The sequence below is a fragment of the Neopsephotus bourkii genome, unplaced genomic scaffold (assembly GCF_033783945.1).
Source record: "Neopsephotus bourkii isolate Nb327-2 ecotype Australia unplaced genomic scaffold, CSIRO-AGI_Nbou_v1 NB_168, whole genome shotgun sequence".
Lineage (NCBI taxonomy): Eukaryota > Metazoa > Chordata > Aves > Psittaciformes > Psittacidae > Neopsephotus > Neopsephotus bourkii.
In genome coordinates this window covers 663276-684993 of record NW_026900684.1, presented here as the reverse complement: position 1 = coordinate 684993, position 21718 = coordinate 663276, and the positions used below count along the sequence as shown (strand labels likewise).

The following is a 21718-nucleotide window of genomic DNA, read 5'->3' as shown; positions in this document are numbered from 1 at the left end:
AACAAAGGCTTGATTTGCTGCACAGTAGTTGTGCTCTGCTCTGAAGACCAACTGATTCACTTCCTCACAAACCCAGTCAGTATTGTAGCATCAGTATGCTTCATGCAGGCTGTAGCGGTGCCGATCTAGCTGCAGTTCTACAGTATATAAATATTTATAATTTACAGAACGTATCTGTGTCTATGTAGGAGATACATAAAATTATGGTAATTAGCATAGCTGTGCCACTGAAGTAGGGGCAGGCTTATGACACTTTCTAGCACCCACACAGCATGGAAAGACTTAACGGTGCTACTAACGCGGGGAACTTGCATTAGTATTTTGCAGGAGGCGAAAGGAATGAAGTTTTTAAGAGCCACACAATAAAAGACCATAATCAGCAGCAGAGTCTGATACAATCTGGAAAGAACTGAGGCAGGGATGGTGAGGTGCTGGAACAGGCTACCCTGAGAAGTTGTGGCTGCTCCATCCCTGGTAGTGTTCAAGGCCAGGCTGGACAGGGTCTACTGGAAGGTGTTCCTGCCCATGTCAGGGGGGTTAGAACTAGATAAGCTTTAAGGTCCCTTCCAATGCAAATCATTCCATGATTCTATGAACTGATTGCGTATACGTAATAGAAAATCATTGCTTCGGCTTTTGTGGATTTACTGCTGGACACTTGGACTCCACTGTGCATTACAGGATAATGTTACACTTGCCACATACAACAATATCTGCAAAAAGACATGTGCATGACAAATTCAATATGCAACTCAGTTGTGTGGCTGGGCAAAACTCAGTGAGTTTGGTCCCCGGGAGAAGTGGGGTTAGACCCCTGTGGTCAGTTGTGCCCTGTGTCATGGGAAAGTAGATGTACCAAAAAGTGTAAAACTCAGAGACACAGAGGTTCCCAAGGGTAAAAGTGGCATGTGAGACAGACTAGTCTCTGGGACAAAGAAACCTTAATGGGAAGAGCCAGCACTGCAGCGCACCCTGGAAGCCAGGAGTATGTTTTCATCATTGGCAAGAGTACAGCCACACATGAAATGATGGGAAGAACTGTCACTAATTCTGGGTTTCCAATGTAAAGTATCTATGCTTTCTTTTTTTGTGACTACTTAATGCTATGTAGTTATTCGCACATTTAAGACATAACTGTCATCTGCAGTCAGTTGTAATGTTAAGCAATTTTATTAGCTGGATTTAATTAAAATTAATTAAAATCAGTTAAGACTCCTAACTGAGGCACTACAAACTGAAGAACACAGAATTTAGGACCCCATGTGAACAGGTTAGTTACAGCGAAGTAGAGGTACATGGAGATGGAAAGTCACTTACCAAGAACTGAAGTTTCTTCAAGGTATATAGTTTTCCATGCACAATCACATACTCAGTGTACATATGCAAACAAACTTCACTAAAAAAATCCTCTGACTCCAAAATAACCCATAGGAAGCACACTCATTATCCCTGTGTGTCTCCATGGAAAAACAAGACTGACTCTAAAATCTCAGTTCCAAAATCAGTTCTTCAAATGCACTCCTCCTCATGGTCCCTTGGCTTGAAGTGATTCAGATCATCTGCACCAAGCAGGGCCCGCGAGACAAAAGTTACTGTCTGATGATCTGGTGCTGGATGAACAATACCAAGTCTCCATAATTTATCGACAAAAGAGGAGGGTAAGGAATAAAAAGTCCTTCCCACCAAAATATTGGAGGGGACTTCCCATAATCAAAAACAGAGTTCAAATCTGACTGCAAAATTGTGATCAGCCTGCCTCCAGGAGTCTTTCCAAGTCATGACAGTACAAAGCCACATGTAGCACTTGCAAATTTGTGTATATTGCAAGTACCACCTTAGTATGCAGTCATGTTCACGTAAGCACAGACTCCTGCCTTATCCAGTGCTGACAAAATGTAAGCAGTAGACCTGTCTGCAGGTCAGCTGCCAATTGTCAGATCTAGGACAATACTTGCAAAGCCTGGCTTGCAGTGCACAATTAAATGAGATGTTTCTTATATTCAGTATGACAGCCAAAGAGCAAAGTGCCAAAGCTAGAGTGAGCTGCAGGAGCAGTTCTCCTGCCCAGGAGAACTGCCCTTCACTAACCAGTCTCTGCAGTAAGGATGAAGAGCCATCCCAAGCACCTGAAAATGGACAATTATTGTCACAGGAAGAGAATCTGAGAGCAACCTAGAGCTAGAATGGCATTACCCTGTACTGGCTTTGGATCGGGACTACAGCAAATCGAAAGTGATTTCCCAAACCAGTCAAACTGCAATTTGTAAATAAGCACCCTGCAGATTAAATGATGCAAAATGCAGCTCAGCAGCTAATGCCACCGTTGCCATTCTGTTTGGCAAATAAAAGCATTTGGCGTCCTATCAAGAGTCACAAATGGTTCTTCGTCTTCTCTTTTTGCTCTGACAGTGTAGAATGGTTCCATGAAAACAGCGGCGATGAGAAAAAATTACTTGATTGACCCTTCTGGCTTACAGGGCATCTGCCACTTACTGACACAGCCCCTGAAGAGTGCCAGGAAAGGTGAGCTTTAATGCAGTGGGAATCCATCCTTTAACTGTTAGAAAGGGTGTTCCAGCAGGCAGGCATTGAAGGGGATGTAATCCCAGGCCACACGGAGCCTTTCTGAAGAAACATTTGTGTGATTCAAAGCTTACCTACTTTTTATTTGCTCCATCTTATCTGAGGAAACACGATCACCCGAAGCATGCAGTTTGTCAAATATCAGGTGTTGGTATCAGGATACAAGACCCCAGTAACTCGTGACAGTGTTCAGCAGGCTGTGGGGTTGGTTCAAAGATTAGTCTATTTGCCAGAAAAAACAGGGGGTTTTATACAACCCACCCTTGTGCTGTCAACAGGGGATGTTGGAACAGGGTGGCTGGGAAGAACATCAAAACCCACATGTACAAGCTGAGGGTTCCTGTTCTCCTCCAAACATGAGTACTGCATGAACCAATGACTGCCAAAGCTCCTGGGCTGAGAGCAGTATGGCACCATGCATCATTATAGTCCCCAGATGGACCAGCGTAGGCTACTGCAAAATATCTACCAAGCTGGGAACAGGATCCTGAATGAACAAGAAGAATCAGCCTCATTATTTTTCTTAGCAATTTACATAGTCTGATAATTCTGTAAAGTCCAAGATTTCTCCTCAAGAAAGGTATGAAAAAGTGCCTTATTATGAAAAGTGCCTTATTTGACACCAGAAGCAGAAAAGGGGAACAAAAGCTCTTATCTTTCAATCTTCCTGGCATAAAGGGCAGATCCTTTTCATGTTATTTGCAAGGGTTGGGGAAGTATTAATGCCCAGAACACACTGGGCTAGGTGGGAATTAGGACCTGATCTTTTATGCACATCTGTGCTGGTTTGGGCTGGGATAGAGGTGATTTTTTGTCATAAAGCTGAGGGAAGAATTATAGGATCAGCTAGGTTGGAAAAGATCTTCAAGACCAACCATTACCCCAGGACTGCCAAGGAGGAGGAAGTGGGGGACATTCAGAGTGGAGGTGTTTGTCTTCACATGTAACCGTTACACATGATGGAGACCTGCTCTCCTGGAGGTGGCTGAACAGTGGCTTGCGATGGGAAGTGGTGAATGAATTCCTTGTTTTGCTCTGCTTGTGTGCACAGCTTTTCCTTTCCCTATTAAACTGTCTCAGCCCACGGGATTTCTCACTTTTACCCTTTCGATTCTCTCCCCATCCCACCGGGAAGAGTGAGTGAGCAGCTGCGTGGGGCTCAGTTCCTGGACAGGGTTGAACCACAACATCGCTATTAGCAACTACAGAAAAAAAACCCAAGTGTTTTTGAAAGTCAGGATTGCAATAGCAAGTCTTAATTAGCTTTTGGTGCCTTTAGCTAAGCTTTTCATTTGAGTACATGGAAAAATGTTTTAGTTAAGCCACCTTCTGCCTCAATTTCCTCAGGTATCTTCCTGCTTCTGCAAAATATACCACAGATGCCAGAGACCACGGCTTCCTTCAGTACAGAGCTGTGACTGCCACTGAGGCCAGATCCACTCTGCATTCAGTAAAGCTTAGGTTATGAGAGCAAAAGAAAATTCAGTAATATTAAAGATTGAGTTAAAATAAACACACACAAAGAGGCTAAATCTTTACAAGGGAACTTTCATTCTGGCACTTCCTTTCCTTTCACTTGCAAACTTGGCAATCCTCTTTGTCAAAAGGAAAAGCCAAAAAAAAGTGATGTGTTTCTGGGCATCCTGATCTAGTTCAAGTTGTCCCCTGCAGGGAGCTGGACTAGATGACCTCTGATGGTCTCCTCCAACCCAACTATTCTATGATTCTATTCTATGAAAAAAAGGAAAAGCAAAGATTGAATGATGCTCCTTTTGCATCTACATCTTTTATTCTGTACACCCAACCAGGAACAATATGGTGCAGCATGGTCCTTAAGACCCCTGTGCTGATCTCTTTAATCAGTAACAAGTGATCATTCTCCCCTTGGAAAGACCAAGAAATCACCTTACAACTTGTCTCCCAGAGCACAAATGCTAAGCCATTACCATGTGCTCTCAGCTAAGGTTTAAGAATACCATATTATCTTCAGAAGAAAGACACCGCCATTTTCCTCCAACTTTTAATTACTTCTGTCCCATAGTCTAAAATGTGAATTTCCTAGTCATGTGATTCCATCTCCCTTGGCTCTTTGTCATCTTCTCCCTACTTTTGCAAATCCCAGTTTGCACTTGTCAAGACTTCTGCTATATTGACAGTCTCTGACAGCAACCTGACTTCTGTACCTACCACCTTACTCTATATCCAACTCTTTACCAGGTTCCAATCATCTGCCTCAAAGTTTAATTTCCCCTTCACATTCTCTGTGTCCCTTGTTCATGTTCTGTCCTAATCACTACATTGTCCAGTTTCCTGTTTAATCTGTATCCATGCTCTTCAATCCTCCTCTTTCCTATGTTACTTGGATCTCAGGTTCCTCTCATCAAACCTGGCCCTTTGATCCCACACACTTCCTGCCCAAGTACCAGCAGAGAGAAAGAAGAGAGGAGTGGATGTCAGATTTTAGCAACAGAATACAGGGAAAGCTCTGAAACTCTCCATTCACTCACCTGCTCGCTTTGGAGACATAAAAGGTCAGTCAAATGCAAGCAATTCTGCCAGCCACAGCATTTGTTGAGGGGAAAACATACAACGTGGTCAACGTCAGGGAAAATAGATGTTGTGGATTCATAAGGCTAAAAGAAACCTCAAACGGCAGTCTGTTCCACCATACTGCTCCAGAAAGAATTCAACTATATTTATGTTGTTCCTGACTAATATTCAAACAACTTTTAAGGATGTTAAAATCCTGAAAATCCCAATTCAATGGTCTATTCCATTGCTTCAATTTCATTAATGCTGAACCCATTACATATCATCTGGTTGCGCACAGGCATGGAGAGCATTGCCCCACACCAACTTTGTGACATTTGAAACTTATCATGTCTTTTCACGTTGACACCCTGATTTCATTGGAGACGAAACAATTGCAGACCTTTCAACCTTCCTCCAGAGGCAGTATTTTCTAACTATTTCATTGTTGTCATTCCTCTCCTCTGGATACTCTCCAGTTCATCCATGTCCTTATCGAAGTCTGGACCCCAGCTGGATGTGGTGTTACTGCTGAGAAGGTCTATTGCATGAAGTGGAAGTACCAATTCTCTTGTCTTCTGTGCTGGTTTTGTCTTTATAGCAGAAACCCTCAAGTAATCTACCATAAACCACTTCTCTTCTAAAGAATTGCAACCAAATCCATTCCTTATACAGTTGATAACTGAAATATCTTTGTCTTCTTGTATACATTAATTTTAATTCCACCTCCAGTACATTCACAGTACCTCTCCATTTAGATGTCAACTGCAGCTGCAGCAAGCACCCGTGAGGTCACTGTTGAAAACACTCTGTAGTACTGGTTGTTGGATAAACGCGTATCATGATATCTCTCATTTTATTTGCCACAGTTTTCACAGGTGAATGTGAAAATCGACAATATTCTGAGGATTTGAGACAGAAAATTTGGGCAGGCTTTTATGAAGGCAGTAAAAGTGCAGATCTTTAACAAGAGGACACTGCGTTAGTGGGATCTGAAGCCTTGATACAAACTGGATTGACAATACTGTTTCCAAAAGGTCTTAGGATTTTGATTTTTTTTTTTAACAAGGCAAAGCAGTTACTCTAATTCTCCATCATTTAGCTGAATTATAATAAGAATTAGCCTGAGTCATAAAGACGTGACAAATGACAGCCCACATGGTTAAAACTTGGCAAAGTTATAAGCAACAGACAAGAGGTTTTACAATGGGGAAGACAGTTCAGTGCTGTCAGCAGCCGCTCAACCCAGCTATATCACGTGTGCGCCAACAGATACCCACAGACACTATGGATTCACATGGGTTTCTATCCCTTTTTTTCTATTCTTGGCCAAAATGTTCACTGTGATTATAGATTTTGGGTTTTTTTTTCTCCATGCTAGAGAGTTTCAAACGTGGCTTTATAAAAGGCCACAGAGAAAGACAGCATGTTACTTTGAAGAAAATCAACTTTCTTTGAAGAGCAACATGAAAGTCAGTATCTTGTACAGTTCAGTTTCCTTTAGCTCTTTTCATCACACTTTCTCCCCATTTCAGCTTAACAATAAACATAATCTCTTCCATGCAGCATCCTCCTACAGAGTATCAACACAAGTCACCAGATTGAGCTGCTTGATGAAGCTGCCCCAGTCTGACTGCTGACTTTCAAATCATGCCAAGTAACGAAAAAGACATTCAAGCAGGTCAGCAAAGGTGCACAGCATTTTGCACACCCAAACACTGAAGTCCAAGGAAAGCTTTTACTTATTTGGATCATTTTCATATTTTTCTTAAGGCAATAAAAGTGAAGAAAATAAAGCTTGCAGATGTGTTATTAAAATGACAAGCTTAATCTTTTCAAAGCGTCATTGGGATGTGCAGTTTTGATTTACCTGATTTGACTCTATGTGCTGGTTCTCACAAATGAAGGTAGTTAACAGAGAAGTCAGTTACCCTTACTTCACTATATCATTTTGTCCAGTAAACTAAAATCAACTGAATATGACAGTATTTTCTTAAATGGCCTTGTTGGAGGCATGAACCTTGTGTTTCTGTAATTTAACATACAGCATGTATATATGAAAGAGAAACAGAACTAAAAAGAAAACCCAACAGAGCAGCTTAAAGATGCATTGATGTACTTCATACTTGTATAGTAGGATCTGAATCATCTTCACTTAATGTATGGAGCAACCGCCACATGAGCCACTTCTCCAGGATAGCATGCAGCAAGATCTTTACATTTTTCTTCCCACTAAACATAATTAACAAACCCCTGTGATTCAGCCCATGGCTATTGAATAGTATTAATTGTTACAAGTGACTTTCATTTCTGTGTAAGACTGCATCGATAGAAGTGTAAATGCTGAATGTAAAGTAAGGTTAAATCCTATATGCTTCTGACAAAGGATATTTTAGTTCTTAAACAAATAAATCATGTGATATGGAATGTGAAGGATCAAAAGGAGTGAAAGTCCCTTCAGGAAGTGATAGAAAACAATAAACACAGTATCTACGAACAACTCGTTGTTTCCTCAAGACAGAACTCTCAGTGTCTCCATGGAAACAAACACACATTTTAGCCAACATTAATTGATTTAAATAATAGATTAAAAAAATAAATAAATGGAATTTGGCCCTTCCAGTGGAAACACTAATGTAATCAAAGATAACACTGTGAATTTAGGTTGCCTCCTATCACATTATTCAAAACAAATGAATCTTATTCTAACGTGCACTTGATTGATAAAACTTTAAATCTTGTTCAAATACACGGGATCAATGGCAACATATAGGTGTTCAGAGCATCTCAGCACTTACATCTGCTGATGGAAGCTATTATGCAACTACATTGCCCTGAGTCTGTTGACTCTAAGGAAATTGACTGTACTTTTCTAACATGCCAGTAGTAGGCTTATCCACATTTGCTGTAACTCTCTTGTTTGGGCCTTTATGGATAAAGGCTGTGCATTGATTTTGTGCAGGGTTGTTCCTCCTAACAACCTGAGTCAGCGATTTTCAAATATGAATAATTCAGAATACAAAATAATATGTCTTTTTCTTCTCTTGGCTTGTGAGGAAACGAGTCAAACCAGTTATTTAAGCTTACGCTGCCTCTATAAAAATTCTCTTTGTGTTCAATTTCATTGCAAAACAACCACCAAATACATTCATACTCATAAACTCATCACCACATTTCAGTCAACACTTATTATGCCATGTATTTCTTATTTAAAAACAGCTTACCTGACATATCTACAGTAGGAATATATTGAAATAACCCTAAGCTACATTATTCATTCATATATATATCAATTTTCAGTGACCGAGATACCTGGCAAAACAGTATTTGAGTGACAGAGGCAAAGCAGAAGAAACCATAGAAGTTATTCTTCAGACATGTGAAACTAAAAAGGCTGGTTTTCAGTAGTGCAATTAAAATAAAATATTACTGCCAATGCAACAGTCCCTTTTACAGGTAAATACACTCTGATTAAGTTTTTCAGAAATGGGAAGTTAAACAAAAAAGATATTACCTAATGCATTACCAGGTCACCACTGCCACTACCTGCATAACCTCACAACAGACCAAAACAAGACCTATGAGGAACGAACTCGGGAAAAAAAAAGAAGAAACTCAATGTCTCAGCACAGAGCACAGCAAGATGTTCATACTTTACACCAACTGTGCTAGCCACCAAACTGCATTTGCAAATTGTTTGCACTTTTTAAAATCCCTTTATATAACATATAGGGAAAAATAACCATTGCTCATAAGCAATTATCTCTAAAATGCAGGATTGCCCAGGTGGATGTTTGAAAAGGGTCCTTAATTTTAGAACAGGATGCTCTGAGATAGATTTTCCTATTGGAGGAATAATACCCAGTAACCACCAGCAGCAGCCTCTTTGCAAGTGCCATATTTATGAATAAAGATCTCAAGGTAATTCTTGTAGTTATCATCAAACCAGGACATAAATAAATATACAAATCACTTTCCTATAAAGCCCGGATACACTTCATAGTGTTACATTCAAGCTTGTTGTTGCAGAGAAATATTCAGGACCAAACGCAGCCTCTAATGCGATAAATTGGTAGCAGCCAGGGAAGAGCTGGATTTGTCAGTTTGGCGAGTTACTGACCTGGATTCAAACCACAGAAAGTAAGTTGTATGCAGAACTGCTAGCTACTGCCTGCATTAAAACCTATCAATGCCTTTGTTAAAGAAACTCACAATAACATCTTTGACCACTGATTAACGTTTTGATATAGTTGAAAGACCTAATTGTCAATGCAAAGTGCAATTAGAGCTACTTCAGCGATGGGAATTTCTTGAACGTGCATTACCAAACGTGAAATAAAAGTCAGTTCTGACTCTAATTTATTATCTTTAATCTGTTAAAATACAGGACCTGCTGCATGTTACTGCTGTCAGGTAGCTTAAATAGCTTGGGCTCTAAGGAAAGAGATCTTGTACAATTGCTGTACACCTATTTAGGTAAGTACAGAAAATCCATTTAGGAATATAATAAACTATATTATCTACATATCTATTAGTGACAGACTATCTGTTATTAGGCCTTGTGGTTACAAATGACTCTTCCCTTTCCCAATGCCCCCATCCCCCAGCAGCAGATCACTTTCAGTGCCATTATTGTCAGGCGTATTAAATTTTCAGGACACACAGTTGTGGCTTCCAGGTCTCTCTTTAGCCCTTGATCTGTGTTTTTGACCGTGCGTTTCTACACTTAAGATGACAGAGCAGAGGCACAACAACGTTTTATGTACTACAACTACAAAGAAGCAGATTTGTCATTGATTCGTGGCAACACCCGCAATATTAATTAAAAAAACCCAAACCTTCATTCATCAAAATTCTCTTAATGACACGGAAAAGATTCGTGTTAGACACAGTTCTGTCTCTAGATCAGACATTTTCTAACCGAACACATTGTGGCAGACAACAATTTCCCACGCAAAACGGTATTACCTCTGGCTTACCTGCTCCGGTTCTTACGGAAAGGGTGAGAAAGAAGCGAGGTACCGCTGCCTTTCAGCCGTGAAAAGCAGCAGATTTCCTAGCTCATCGCAAAGGGATGGCAGCGGTATGATTAATGCCTTACGGGAGCTTAAACAAAGCACCGCTGCTCTGGAGCGGCATCGTGTGAAACCAAGTCATCTTTCTGACAGCTCCTGCTTTCCAGCAAAGCTGACAGAACACAGGACGCCCTGGGAAAACGCTAACAAAGGGAAAAAGGGGAGGAATGGGAAAGAACCAGCGGAGCCATAGAACTCCCCGGCAGCAGTGAGGCAGCACCTTCAGGTCTCCCGCCCGCCCGCTCACACCCCTCCCCGAACAAAGGCAGCTCACCGCGGCAGGTAGCAGCTCCCGGGGGTTGCCGGCTGCCCGCCCGCCCTGCGCCCGCCCGCCACATGTAGCGGTGGATGTGCGGCACAAAGCGGCGGCCCTTCGGCGGGCCCCGCACCGCGCGGCCGGAGAGCGCCTGGCCAAGCGCTGCCGCCGCCCGAGCGGAGAGGCGAGAAGGGGCGTGCGGCGCTCCGCGGGGCCCGCGGGCTGGCTCCTTCCCGCTGCCAGCACCGCAGCGACCTCTGCCCGCGGCGGGCCGGGCCGGGGCGGGGCGGGGCACGGGCGTAGGGCCCTACCTGCGCTCCGTCTCCCCGCTGCCAGAAGGGACGAGCAGGCTGCTGCTGTGGCTGCAGCCGGTGCCAGTGCCGCCGCCCAGCCCGTCGGATGCCGCTCCCACGGCGGCCGCCCCATGGCACTGCCACTGTCGCTCACGGGCGCCCCGCAGCGCCGCGACCCAGCCGCAGCCTCTCCCGAGTCCCTTCACTCTCGACCCAGCAGTGCTGGGCTCCTTTTGTTGGGAAGGAAGGAGTAAAGCTGGATTTATCCGGTTTCACCGGGATCCCGCTAGTCTTGGCACCGTTTAGCGCCTTCTCTGCCCACCGCGCTGCCCGAGCAGGTGAGACCCACACCTCTGACTGCACCCGGGCTCTGAACCCGACTTTGTTCTCATCTCACCGCAAGACCAGTGCCTGAATTCAGCACCTGGCTAGTCCTATAATCAGCAAAACACTTTCCCCCTTCATTTACTAGATTACGGAACTACAAGGAACAAAACAAAGTAAACTGTTCCCCAACAGCCTCCCACCTTTCCCATGTCCTTAAATCCAGCTGGTGAATGGATAAGAGTGACCAGCAGGTCAAAGGAGGTGATCCTGCCCCTGTGCTCTGCTCTTGCGAGAACCCACTTGCAGTACTGTGTGCAGTTCTGGTGTCCTCAACATAAAAAGGACATGGATCTGTTGGAACAAGTCCAGAGGAGGGCCACGAGGATGATCAGGGGACTGGAGCACCTCCCATATGAAGATCGGCTGAGAAAGTCGGGGCTGTTCAGCCTGGAGAAGAGAAGGCTGCGTGGAGACCTCATAGCAGCCTTCCAGTATCTGAAGGGGGGCTATAGGGATGCTGGGGATGGACTCTTCATTAGGGACTGTAGTGACAGGACAAGGGGTAATGGGTTAAAACTTAAACAGGGGAAGTTTAGATTGGATATAAGGTGAAAATTCTTTACTGTAAGGGTGGTGAGGCACTGGAATGGGCTGCCCAAGGAAGTTATGAATGCTCCATCCCTGGCAGTGTTCAAGGACAGGTTGGACAGAGCCTTGGGCAACAAGGTCTAGTGTGAGGAGTCCCTGCCCATGACAGGGTGGTTGGAACTAGATGATCTTAAGGTCCTTCCCAACCCAAACCATTCTATGATTCTATAATCTGGTACTTGTATCAGCAATTCTAGGGCTCTTCCAATTCACTTTTCTATGTCAAGATTTTACCTGCACCAGCCACTGCTTTGCCAAACTTCCCAAGGAGAACTCAGTAAAATCAGATTGTATACTCAGTTCTGTCCACACTCTGCTGCCTTTTGTACCAGAACTGATTATGTGATTTGTGATCTTCCGCTGCTGAAAAGATAACGTGTTTTGCTAGCCAGGTCTCCTGGTTCAGATGCTCCCTGGACAAAAAGGTTTGGGGGATCCAGCTTTGGATCCTGCCTGCTCCCTACCTTTTTGCCCCAGTCAGCAGCAGTCCTTCTGGTATTCCTAAAAGGATCTGGGTCTCACAGGGAACTAGCATGCATGCTGGGTCAGACTAAAAAGCCATCTTACATTTTTATGTCTCTGACTGTGTCCAATCCTGGACATTTTAAAGGAAGAATGTAAGTTTAGGCCAGTATTTATTGATACTCTCCCACCCCTTAGTGATTTGCAACTCAGTGAATTCCTAGGGCAGAAGTGGTATTTGTGCAAAAAGCCAGTTATATGCCTCTGGAATAAATAGTAATTTCCAGAAACCATTTTTTCTCCTGAAGCATTCTAGTGATGATCAGTTGGACGAGTCTTGAGAGGTACACCCCATCCCCTTTTCAGTCCCCTCACAACTAAAGCCAGTACCCAGGGTGCAGATAACTCTGAAATGAAGCTCATGCACCAGATCCAGACTTAGATGGCTGATAAGCATATTGCTATCTTTACATTAGTAATTACATATATGTGTATTTATACCCAAAATGTAGGGATGTAAATCACCTCAAATGTGAGAGCTGATTTTTGCAGCACTCCTCTTGACAGACTCCAGGGTCGCGCTGCTATCACAGCACTTGCACATTTCTAGGCAGTAGAGTTGAGAGGTACAGATAAAAAACTCCAAAAGCAGCCACCAGAAGAGGTGAATCCAGTCATTGCTTTCAGATCAGTGAAATTACTCAAAGACACCAGACCTTTCTTGACAGAGGTTGATCTTTTCACTTTCGTGGAGGAGAACATAAGCTAAAATGAGATTTATTTTTTTCTTCATAACTGACAATTTCTGGAAAGTGATGCAGTCGCAAACCTCAGCAGCCAAGTGATGGATGGACTTCAAGAATATGTGGCTTTATTAGAAATCCTTTCACTTCGACTTTATTCGGGGTATCGAAAACGTCTGTGAAGAAACTCGAAGCTGTTAAGCCTGTGCCACTATCGCTAGAAAAGGCACAGTTCCACTAGGTGGCACAAGTACACCACTTAAAAGCAAGGAGAAGGCGGGGGATGCCCAGCTCCTGCCCAGCATTTTTAGTTATGCATTCATGCAAAGCAAAGGGGTACAGACATAGATGGCACACACAGCTACAGCCCAGTAACCCACACTTCCCAAATAAAACCAAGCTCACATTACCAACGTGTGCCTTTGGACTTAGAGGCTCAATGAAAATTTCCCCGAAGAGCAGTATCTTCTGCAGACCTTCACTTATGGCTCACTAATAACCATGCTGCAACTCGTTGCTGCGTTCTCATTCAGGAAAACACTGCTGTCCCTGCTCAGCAGTATTAAAATTGAAGAGAAGCAGCCACTGACACTAATTTCTCCCATTTTATTCCATTTACCATCACACTATTCTAGTTAGTTTAAGCAGACAGGCTAATTCCTGCACCACCACCTTGAAATGGTAAAGGACAACCCCCCAAAAACCTGGGACAGCAGCTCTGCTCAGACGATGCTGAGTTCGCAGCACACACAGGTGCGATAGGCAACTATCATGTGATAAGTTCCAAAACTCACCATCTACCCAAGCTCTGGTGTAGATAAATCTTAATGTTGAGATAAAACAATGCAATACAATTATTTTTATACTCATAAAAATGTGTGAGAGGTAACGTTGCAGCCTGACACAAGATAGATGGGGTGGGGTTTTTTTGCCTTTGCAGCTAAACCAGAGCTGGTAACACTGCAGTGTTCCAGCTATTGCTGAACAGTGCCTGCACAGCACCAAGGCTTTTCCTCTCCCCCCATTTACAGCAGCTTCAGCTCCAGGAATTGATTCTGTTGCACTTACTTCCTTCATGTCCAAGGATAAAATGAAACTGCAACATCTGTATACATGTTTTGTAGAGAAACAGCCCCTTTATTATTTTTCTAATGTTATTGCCCCTTATTTCCAACTGCAGATAACAGAAAACAGACTACTTGAGTATTCTGACTTTTCCCAGTTTAGTGTCTGTTCCACTCTGCTTTCAACTCACCCAGCTGGAGGCTAAAACAGCCCATGATACTTCCCTGGGCTTTTGATCTTCCGGAAGGTGAGGACAGCACAGGAGCTTCTCGGAGAGGAGTCCAGGAGAGTCATGTTAATATCCCAACTCACATAAGGCTTGTTTCGTACATGACACATAGGATCATGTGTGAAAGAGATTCAAATCTTCCACAAATTTGTGCTTGTTTTGTACTTTATGGAATGACATATTTGATTTCAAAGCACAGTTGTGTACGTGTTACTTGTATTGTAGTTGTTTACAAAAATGTATATAAATAATAGTAAGAGAAGGTAAAATGACAGCTTTACTATAGTCTGAATATCACTAAGGTTTTAGTTTCAGAAAGCTGCACAGGCTTTGGTCACTGAAGTGATACCAGTTTTATTATACCACCTGTGCTCAAATCCACTAATTCTTCATAATTGATATGCATGTACAAATTACCAGTAATTGAAGTGCTATGGTTTTAAATGTAATGTCAAAATATGCATTTTTATAAGATGAAATACAGTAATTTCAATAAAATGGAACACATATTTTGTTTTTAAAAATTCAGATTCCAGTTGTAAAGGGTTTACATACAAAATAAAATATTTTAAAGTCACCACTGAAGATGCTGAGAGCAGAACATGAGCTCTTTTCTCATTCTTACTGAACTGCTTCATCCTGAATAATTAGCATCAGTGGAAACTGCTGACTTAATTACAAACAGTATTGATATGTAAGTAACATTTAGAGATGACACTTTTCCCATTCCTGTAACTGGGATATGAGAGACCTTAAAGGTAAAAAGTGTGAGGTACACTCCTGTCAAATACACAATTCCTTCCAGTAGCCCAGAAGCTTGATGAGGTACAAATACTTTCAGGTACTTCTGAATGGTGTTGTAAGTTGGTTTTAATTAGTAAAATTTAATACATATAGACACATATTAAATAACAAAACTGACAAGATACAATATAGGAAAAATTAAATACATAGCTTGCAACAGCAATTATTTATCTATGAATATATGATAAAATATTGCCAGTCAACACACTAGTATTTATAATTTCTAACTGTAACAATCTTAGTGCAAAATAGACAAAATCTAAAAAACGTGTATATATATATATTTTCCCTGTCATTTAATACCTTGCTTACACCTTAGAAATGCTTGTAATGTTAGCTGGTAATCACAGTTTTTCATTCAACACTAGGCAACTGTTGGCTAGTGCAAGGATGTATAAGACATGCTCTCACTTCTCATCCTCTGCATGACACCTATGAACATAACATGTCATGTCAACCTGAATGGTCTGTAATTATTAGAAAACTGTATGTTCCTGAATGGAATGATGCGATACACAATTATCTGCATCATAAGATTGTGATTGCTGATTGCATTTTACATCATAGTCTAAATCTGAAATGCTCCTTTGCTAAATATGCCACATATTTTAAAGATAGTTCTCACTGCATTTACCTAATACATGTTGTAACATAAAGGCCTGTGTGACCTCTCCAACAGCTTGAATTTAACTGTGTAGGGTTTCAGGTTTTATTCTGATCTTTTACAACCAAAATTAGAAAAATATCTCCAGATACAATTAAAAAATTAGTTGTATAGTATTTAAAGGAGTTCAATACATCTTAAGAAATAGTATTTTTTTCTTCATTTTTTCATTCAATATTGGTGTTGTGCCCTCAGCCTCTGGAGGCAACTCCTGTCAAGCACGAAGGAAAAGTATCCCTTCAAGAGAGAACATTAAACCAGGACAACTGGGGTAAGATGCAATTTCACACAAAGATTAAATAAAAGGAGATAAGTAGTTATTGCATGACAAAAACATTAAGAATAGTTAATATTTTTTTTATTAAGAAAAGGTACAGTAAATAAAATACATTCAAAAATAGATCATCAATACCTTTAAATACCATGAAGAATGCAAACAGAATACACTTGTTAAATGCCCAAATATAGGAAATCATGAGTAAAAAACATATACTGGCTCAGCATTTTTAGGACAATCATGTATGTTACTCTATGTTAGCTCACACTAAAATAAAAAACTTCTGTAACTGTGTGAGAGAAGCAGACAGAAATAGAATAGAAACGTGAAAACAAAAGATTGTCATATCAAGCACTCATTTCCTTCTTGTAATTACTATGTTTGCAAAATAGTAACACACCTTAGCCAGCCTTGACACAAAACCTGACAAACCAGCAAAAAACAGTCAGTCCAGTCAGTTGGGAAAGCACAATTTTGCAAAGTTGATTACTTCACTGGTGTCTCAGAAATTTCAAAGGTAATTACTGATTTGAAGAAAACAGAGGTAGAATATGTGTCAGCCTTCATACTTTAAACAAAAAAAGACAAAGCCCCAGTGACAAGGTAATGCTTCAGTTGCTCAAGCACTGCTTACTCCTTGAAGCTCACATTTCTGGCAGAGAAAGACAAAATTTCAGAATAAAGCTATCACATTAATTAGATTTAGCCTCTTCACATTCTCTTCTGATATTCAGAAATATCAACTATTAGCATATAACCTAAAACTCTACATTCAGTTCATTGACTCATTGATCAAATTCCTAACTAAGTACATGAGAGACAAGGAGGAAAAGATTTCTTGAGAAAATTAAATTACATAAGAGACAAACAGTTGTAATGCTACAGAGGAGTAACTACAGAGTACACGTTACTGTGGTAAGCTCACAGGGAGAAGTAAGTAGGGTGAAAGACAGTGATAGTACTACTGAGATCATTCTAATTTAATAATCCATTGATAGGTTTAAAAGGCAAAACAGTAAAAAAGTCAAACTGCATATAAATTATGCTGTTAAAAACAACTTTAAAATACATACTTCATGAAAGTGAGTTATTTTCTGACAAGATATAGTACAGAACTGTCATTCTTAAAATTAAGTGTGCAAGTAGGATAAAAATAGTTCTCTACATGGCATCATTCTTCAAGTACAGCAACTGGACTACTTTTATTGCTCTTGGGACTCCCTGTAAAACAAGGAAGACTAAAGACAATTCTCTCCTGTTCATTCTCATAAATGTTCATTCTCATAAATATATTATCTATCATTATCTCAGTCAAAATGGTGATTTGCAATGTAATAGGGTTTGACTAATGGCTCACCAGCACGGCAAAAAAACCCCTAAACCCTGCTGTTTTATCCCCACTATCAATATCTCATTTGCTACACTTCGCATTTTAGCTTTGTCCAAACACTCATAAGAAGAAAACTGCTTACAATGTGGATCATGTCATGCTGACCTCAGTTCTCAGGAAGCATGGTTTTTTGACAAGTAAGATCGAGAACAAGCCATATGTATTTACCAACAAAAAGCCTTATTGGTTTAGATTTTAGCAGTTAGATAGTTAGATTCATGAGCTGTTACAGAATCATAGAATAGTTAGGATTGCAAAGGACCTTAAGATCATCCAGTTCCAATCCCCCGCCTAACACTAACCATGTCGCCTATGGCTCTGTCCAACCTGGCCTTGAACACTGCCAGGGATGGAGCATTTGTCACTTCTTTGGGCAACTCATTCCAGTGCCTCACCACCCTCACAGTAAATAACTTCTTCCTTATATGCAACATTATAATAAACTATACAGCTGTTATAGAACACATATTTCCTAAAACAATCATTGTTTATCTCTCCCTGTCCACTATTTGCTGCAATTTATTATGCAGTATAGGACAAACATAATATGATGTCAATAATCAGGCCTATAGCACATAACTGACATCATCTAAAACAACAATGATCTCTAAAACTAAAAACATGTCAGTAAAAATGAACAGGTGAGAGGTTGATTTTGATTTCTTTTTTATGGACTCTAGTGACCATGAACTTAACCATTCATAGCATTCAAGCACTAACAATGAAAAATGCATTAATTATTTTTATGCACTTGTTATGGAGAAAGTTTAGTCTAATGTGTAGGGTTCAATGCATTTTAATTAGACTCACTCTTACAGACTGTCCTTCCTTCATTGCTGTACTTCAGAGAATTTCATGGCATTTCGCTTAATATGAACCATAAATTGCTTGGAAATAGATATTAACAATAATAATAATAAAAGGCAATAAATATTTGGATATAATTAATGGTAGTAATAATCAGGTCATATATATTTGGAAGCTGTAGCTGAGGTGCAAGACCGTTAACAGAAATGTCAATCCATTACATTATATGGTCTTTGGAGAGCACTTTGCATGTATGGTTTCCAATCACTATTTTATAGTAGGACAGTCAACCATAGAACTTAGTGTGTAAGGTGGAAGAATTTAATATGATTTTAAAAGTACTATTTAGAAACAGTTTAAACCTAACTCTTAAACTGAAACAATCTGGTGGAATCAAATCGCTTACTTTTCAGATGCTGCTTTCTCTGTTGTCCTTACACTGGAACGTTCTGGAGAATGCGAGGGAGACCTTAATGTTGAACTGAGAGGAGGTGACGCACGTAAGGATGATGTAGAGAGCCCATGGCGACGCATTTCCTGAATTGCACGCTCTCTACCAACAGACAGCAATTTCAGTTACCTTACACTTCAATACTGCAGGATGTTAAAGGAGGGAAACATAACTTTTCCCCCCATATTCTTACTCAATGATTTTTACAGTACTTTGCAAAGAGCCTTGCTTTCTCATAATGCTATTCAACTTTCTTCTTGTTTTTGTAAGAAGGAATTTTTTTTTTTGGATGCAATAGTGAAGTCACAAAATTTATGAGGGAATTCAGAAACTGCATAAGGTTTTTTTCTCTTTTAATTAAGCAGTTTTTGAGATGAGAATATTAGATTTTGAATGACAATAGGAACACAATTTTTCATAATAGCTCTTTCTCGCTATTGACAAAAAGCAACAGTTTTTAAAGTGAGAAAGAAGAAGTCACCTCACTGAAAAAAATAGAGTCTTACCGTTCAAATCGTTCAGTTGTCAGTTGCCTTTTTAAAGTATCACAGTCAGTCTGCAGCTGTGCAACTTCACTTCGAAGTATGGGAACCTCTCTATTACAGCTGTTTCTAAAAAAAAGATCATGAGAAGCAACAAAGTTTTCTTTGAACACAGTCGGCTAGGAGGTTAGAGGAATTAAAGCAAGATCGAACAAACATAGATTCATTGTGTTGTTTCACAGAGACCAAATAAAAGACAAATCAGAAGCAGCAAGAACCAAGTGAATGCAACGTTTCTGGAAGAGCCTAAGGTGAGAAGTTAGAAGCCAGCAAACCAATGATGCAGCTTTACTACAATACATTGTGGGTTTTTTTCAGGCAAAGGTAAACACAAACATTTATAAAACCAGAAAAAACAATTAAATCATTAATTTATTGATTTACTATCCTCTGTTGCAATGTGAGAAGGTCTTTACATGTACACTTAAAAAATAGAAGTAAAAACCAGTAACTATAAGCAAAAAATACAAACACAGCAGATATGGCTTTAGTAAAAATTGCATCAAGTAGGCTGTAACTATCTGGCCATCAGACCAGCAAAACCCAGTCTGAAAGCTTCTCAACTGCACCTGTGGTGTCTGTGCCTAAGTGTTTCAACTGTGAGAATCAAATCAAAAAGTACCCTCGAAAATCTCAAGTAACATAATTAAATAGACTTTTTAGCAAATCTTCAGCTTGGATGACTTAACACTTGGTTGCAAAACACCATTAATTACATTATAAAGCAAGGAAAAAAAAGAATCATTGAATGTAAAATAAGTTGTCTAAACCAGGATCTAGACAGTTTTGTTATTCCATAGTCTTCAAAGCCAAAGTGAGGGTGAGTGCTCAGAGTCACTTCTGGAGGAACAAAGATGCACTAGTTTACTGTTATAGCATTGGACTTGAATTCTGAAAAAAAGAGTTCCAGATCTAGCTCAGTCACAGACTTCCTGTCTGGCACCCGCTGGTCTCTGACTCCAGGAAGATGCAAACTAGTCAAGGAATTTGATCCAAAAAGAACTGCAGAATATGTGTTCCTGTGTTCCCTATTCATCAGCAAAATTCCTAGATTGGTATCTTGATCCAGTATGTTGAGAACTGATGCAGTAGACAAGAGGTCTCGATGGTATCTTATTCTAAGTCCTTCAGAGACAGGCATATGCTTTCAGGATGAAGGTAAGAATTCAGGGCCCAATATCATTATTGTAAATAAAGAAAGAAAGCAAAGAGTTTTGTGAGTTCTGAGGTTATTCCATGTCAATGACATTTAAACATAATTTAGATAATGAAGTAAATGATTAAAAAATGTACATGAATTTTATAATATACAAATATACCCCCCTTAACTTCACTGCTCCAAACAGATTAGTCTTTCTTCTAAGAGAGTGTTAAAAATTATTTCTACTCTCAGCAGATGTGTAGGATGAGAAGCTGCAGTTAGCTCTAATGGAAAACACTGGCCACATTTACTGTAGGTGTCAGATTCAGTTCCATTTATATTTCAAAGGAACAAGAAATTATAGAGGCCTTTTTCCTTAACAGTTAATATTAACGGCAACAAAAGTACTTTTGCCTTTTTAAAGCACTGTGACTTCACTGTGTCATTCTTCCTTTAATCAAAGTAAGGACAACAGGCATCTTCAGTAGGTAAGCAATTAACATTTACCATGGATTTAAACTACTTGGTGGGTTTTTTTGTGAGCAGTACATATTAAAATTTTATTTTCAACTTGCTTTGAGGTCATAGAATCATAGAATAGTTAGGGTTGGAAAGGACCTTAAGATCATCCAACCCCAATCCAAACTTCCCCTGTTTAAGCGCCAATCCACTACCAACCCCCCCCCCCCGTCCTATCACTACAGTCCCCAATGAAGAGATGGAACTTGATGAACAGATGTTTGATGAATCCACATTGTTCTAAAGGAATCAGGACTTCAGGATAGTTTCCAATAAAAAGAACATAAACCATAGCTCAAGACTAAGAAAATCTATGTTCTTTTAATAGTTAAGCTCTTCAAAGCAAACAAAAATATGACATTTTGCTTAAAAAGCAGAGTTGAATTGGATTGCTTCCCCAAGCCAAGAAGAAAATCAACCTGTGAGAGAGGTAGAATATATATTTATATGTTGAGAATTGATACACTCTGATTCAAAGGTTAAATACCCAAATCATACTACAATGCATACATACACTTACAAATGTACTCAATAGCTAAAAAAGAAAAAACAGAATCACAAACTATCATGGGTTGGCTGATTCTGTGGTGAAAATAACATCTGCAACAGATCAGCTACCTTGCCCTTTGGTAACTATGTCCTCTAAGAGGATCAGAAGGACAGGATTTTAGTGTGCACTGAAAGTACAGCAGAGTTATATCAGTCAAGCAAACTTCAGGAAAAGTATCACACCTCCTGTGCCTGACTGATGTAAGAAGAGAGTTATGACAGAGAAAGTGAAGCAAACTTTCTGGAGTCAGACAGGGGACAAATCCAGAAAGAAACCAAGAGCTTACTATTCTCAAGACTGTGAAAACTCAGTACAAGTAGGTACAAGCATTAAGTTTAATGCTTACACTAAACTGCTGTCCAC

At 40.3% G+C, this 21718-nt stretch overlaps 2 protein-coding genes across 7 annotated transcripts in view; both read right to left on the bottom strand.

Moving 5' to 3' along the window:
- The window catches only part of CRACD (capping protein inhibiting regulator of actin dynamics), a 120149-nt gene extending 109629 nt beyond the window's left edge, over window positions 1–10520 (bottom strand). The window contains exon 1 of one of the 2 annotated variants that reach the window (XM_061370676.1): window positions 10462–10520. The gene's annotated coding sequence lies outside the window, so the exon portion shown is untranslated. Of the gene's footprint in view, window positions 1–10091; window positions 10346–10461 lie in introns of those variants that run through there. The other variant, XM_061370667.1, reaches the window with a different exon arrangement.
- Window positions 10521–16014: 5494 nt separating this feature from the next.
- The window catches only part of CEP135 (centrosomal protein 135), a 39455-nt gene continuing 33751 nt past the window's right edge, over window positions 16015–21718 (bottom strand). For 4 of the 5 annotated variants that reach the window (XM_061370537.1, XM_061370531.1, XM_061370545.1 and 1 more), the window contains 3 exons: window positions 19110–19214; window positions 18559–18705; window positions 16015–16607 (listed from right to left, as the gene is read on the bottom strand). In XM_061370537.1, coding sequence (XP_061226521.1) covers window positions 16586–16607; window positions 18559–18705; window positions 19110–19214 — 274 coding nt within the window. In that variant the 3' untranslated portion in view covers window positions 16015–16585. Of the gene's footprint in view, window positions 16608–18558; window positions 18706–19109; window positions 19215–19499; window positions 20290–21718 lie in introns of those variants that run through there. The other variant, XM_061370553.1, reaches the window with a different exon arrangement.